Here is a 3,301-nt window from a genome sequence, read left to right on the forward strand (position 1 = left end):
AGAAGAGAAGAGAAGAGAAGAGAAGAGAAGAGAAGAGAAGAGAAGAGCGGTCTCTATTAAAGGATACCACTCCATCGAAGTCGTCACCACACCAATGCAGAAGCTGTTTTAACCTGGTCTTGTATTTACCACCAGACTGGCTTTCACCAATAAGGGAAGAATAGGTAGCAAAAATAACACCTTTTTTCACACTTCCATTGTGTTTAGAAGAAATTTTTCCATATTTAAACTAAAAATAAAACAAAATGGAAGAATTAATAATTAGTACACCTCCCTGCAGAAGTATCTACTAACTTCTGAGATTCAACATAATAGGTTCATGACAGACTGACAAACCAATACAGATAACCCATAAAACACTCTACATAGACGCACACCTATCACAAAAACACAAAAAAGTGTCAAGTCAGCTTTTCTATGAAAGTTAGAGCAGTGGCTCCACACATACCTGCTGTGCACTCAACACTACCACATATTCAAAGCACTATGACTGAGTTGAGGAAAAGAGGAAATATGAACAAGAGAAGTTTTAGCAAATAGACTGGGGTGTGGTTCAGTGATAGAGCACTTTCCCTAGCATGCTCAACATCCTACCATGGGTTTCATTCCCAGCACCTTCAGCAGCATTCTGAGTAGTATGCCCTTTGGTTACACGGTCAGGTGCATGGTTTAATTTTGAACTGCAGTCATTCACAACATAGCACCCTAATCACAGATCTAGTCAACCACATACATTCTAACCTGAAAATCTGATGACCTACCAGAAGAAAGGCCAGTGAGAACCAGGGTCCTAACAATGGGCCACAGATAAACATGAAGAGCAGATACACATTCTCTGATTTTCAAGACTAGTAGGGAAATGTTTCTATGAAACTTTATAACCAACAAAAGGCATACAGCACTAATGTTAAGATTTGTGCCAGGAGGCTAGACTTGGTAGTACACGCCTTTAAACTCAGCACTCAAGAGGCAGAGGCAGGCAGACTTCTATCTGCTCTGAGGCCAGCTTAAGTCTGCACAGTGAGTTCCACGATACCCAGGGCTACATAGTGAGACTGTCTCAATCAATCAATCAATAGATAAATAAATAAATATTAAGAGGGGACAAGACTTGTGCAAGGATTGCAACCTTACATGTTTAATCTCAGCACTAGGAAGACACTGAGGCAAGAGGATTATTGTGAGTTAGAGACCAACATGGGCTATATGATTAAGACAGTCTTAGAACAACAGGATGTGCTAGGTAAGCATTAAAATTCTAAAATGTGAGTTACAGACAGACACCCATTTTCTATTTTCCACATCAACACAAATAGTCATCCAAGTCAGTTGTCAGATAAATACCATAGTTTACAAACAGAATGACTCCCTGTAGCCTGTACAAATGTGCTGACCACAGTGATGGTGCAACACTTTCCCACACTACACATGTACAGGCATACAAAGTACTCCAGAAACTAAAACAAATATGACACTGTAGAGCAAGAAAACAAACCCCCTGTAACAGGGACCATGCCCACTTTGTCTCATAACACACATCCATGGCTTGTGTGTTATGTGCAAGAGTTGATTCAATCCTTGTAACAACTCCCTCCACCTCCCACTCCCTGAAAAAAAATTACTCCCATTCTCATACATGCATTGGATCAGGGAAGCTTCCATACCTTATTTAATGAATGGACCAAAATGTTTTTTGCTCCAATATCCCTTAAATCTCTTTCAGCATCATATTTTAAGTCATTTGATACACTAAACCTGTGAAAAAAAAAAATAAACCAAATAAAACTTGAACTGTAGTTTTGGATAGAACTAAGAAATAAAGTCAGATCTTGACAATGCAAAATATATTCATTTAAATTCATCCTTCCATGGTGATCAGTCAGCCAACCCCTTGGAACTTACCACAATGCTCTTTTTCTACTCAACAAATAATTTTCATATATGATCCCTGCTATCGTCCGGCCTTTGCCCACACCAGCACCATCGCCTATTAAGAAGCCAGCACGGTCTCCATTAGGGAGGAATGTTTCATGTTGCTAAAAAGGGAGAAGTTGGAAGAATGAGTTAGCTACTGATAAGCTGCTTCAGTAAGTAAGCTCCTACCCAATTAAAACAACCACAGTACCCAATTAAAACAACCACAGAAGTGTCATCACTGTTCTTTCATGTAATTTGAAATTAGAGTGACCCCAAGCATTGATATTCTGTCTATGTAAGTATTTTATTTTTTCCTTCTACCCTGCCATGCAAAGCCAACAAACTGGTGAAATGGCTCCCCTATTCCTTTGAACACCTGCCTGATATGTCATATGCCAACTTTCACATGATACTTAATCATGGCAACAGTTAGCCATTCACAGCACTGCTTACCCAACAGAAATAAAGCCTGAACAAAATCCCTTCAAGCATAACTGAAGCTACGGCTGCTCACACGGCACATAAGGGATAGCACCTGAGCAACACAGGACTGCTAGCTTACTAACTACTCCCAACAGTATGGACCCTCAAGTCTTTCAGCAGGAAAGAAAGCATATGCCTCAGATTCCTAGACAAAAAAATTCATGCAGTCTCCATACTAACAATATTGCCAGGTAAAAGCACAGAAGGTCATGGCTTTTCATTTCTACCAGAAGGCATTCTCCAAATCCCTACCACACCTTCTCTTTTCCTAATATATAACTTTTCTGTGTGTGTGTGTGTGTGTGTGTGTATAGCCCTGGCTGTCCTGGAACCTTTAGGTACCTAAAGCATGATTCCCAGAACTCAGGTCAAGTGACTCACATCTGCCTGTAACTCTAGCTTGGGGGTGAAAGGGATCTGACTACCTCTACTGGCCTCTGTCATTATAGACACATGTGAAATACACTCGACACACATACATACATATAAATAAATAATAAAATGAGCCAGATATTATGACACATGCCTTTAGTCCCAGTACTGGGGAGGCAGACACAGGAATTTAAGGCCAGCCTAGTCTACAAACCACGAATACACAGAGCGACTTTGTCATGAATGAATGAACAAATGAAAAGATTTTAAGACTTTATGTTCAAAGATAAACCACTGAGCTTAACTAGTTACCTGGGCCGCATAGGTAACTGCCTCGAGCTGCAACGCAGAGAGCCAGCCATTATCAATGGTCTCTTCAGAGATGGAGGTTTTGTACCAAACATCAGGAGGAGTGACACTGGACAAAGAGCTAGTCTCCACCACCGCATCAGGGTGACGCAGACCAACTTTTACTAAAATAAATAGATAGATAGATAGATAGATAGATAGATAGATAGATAGATAGATA

General features: G+C 40.2%; 1 protein-coding gene across 2 annotated transcripts in view; it reads right to left on the reverse strand.

The window, feature by feature from the left end:
- Sbno1 (strawberry notch homolog 1) overlaps positions 1 to 3,301 on the reverse strand; it is a 56,010-nt gene that overhangs the window by 28,420 nt on the left and 24,289 nt on the right. For both annotated transcript variants that reach the window (XM_055605774.1, XM_055605773.1), the window contains exons 7-10: positions 3,085 to 3,245; positions 1,903 to 2,036; positions 1,665 to 1,755; positions 68 to 229 (exon numbers count right to left, since the gene is read on the reverse strand). In XM_055605774.1, coding sequence (XP_055461749.1) covers positions 68 to 229; positions 1,665 to 1,755; positions 1,903 to 2,036; positions 3,085 to 3,245 — 548 coding nt within the window. The remainder of the gene's footprint in view (positions 1 to 67; positions 230 to 1,664; positions 1,756 to 1,902; positions 2,037 to 3,084; positions 3,246 to 3,301) is intronic.

This window comes from Psammomys obesus, unplaced genomic scaffold, assembly GCF_907164565.1.
Source record: "Psammomys obesus unplaced genomic scaffold, mPsaObe1.curated_primary_1811, whole genome shotgun sequence".
Taxonomy (NCBI): Eukaryota; Metazoa; Chordata; class Mammalia; order Rodentia; family Muridae; genus Psammomys; species Psammomys obesus.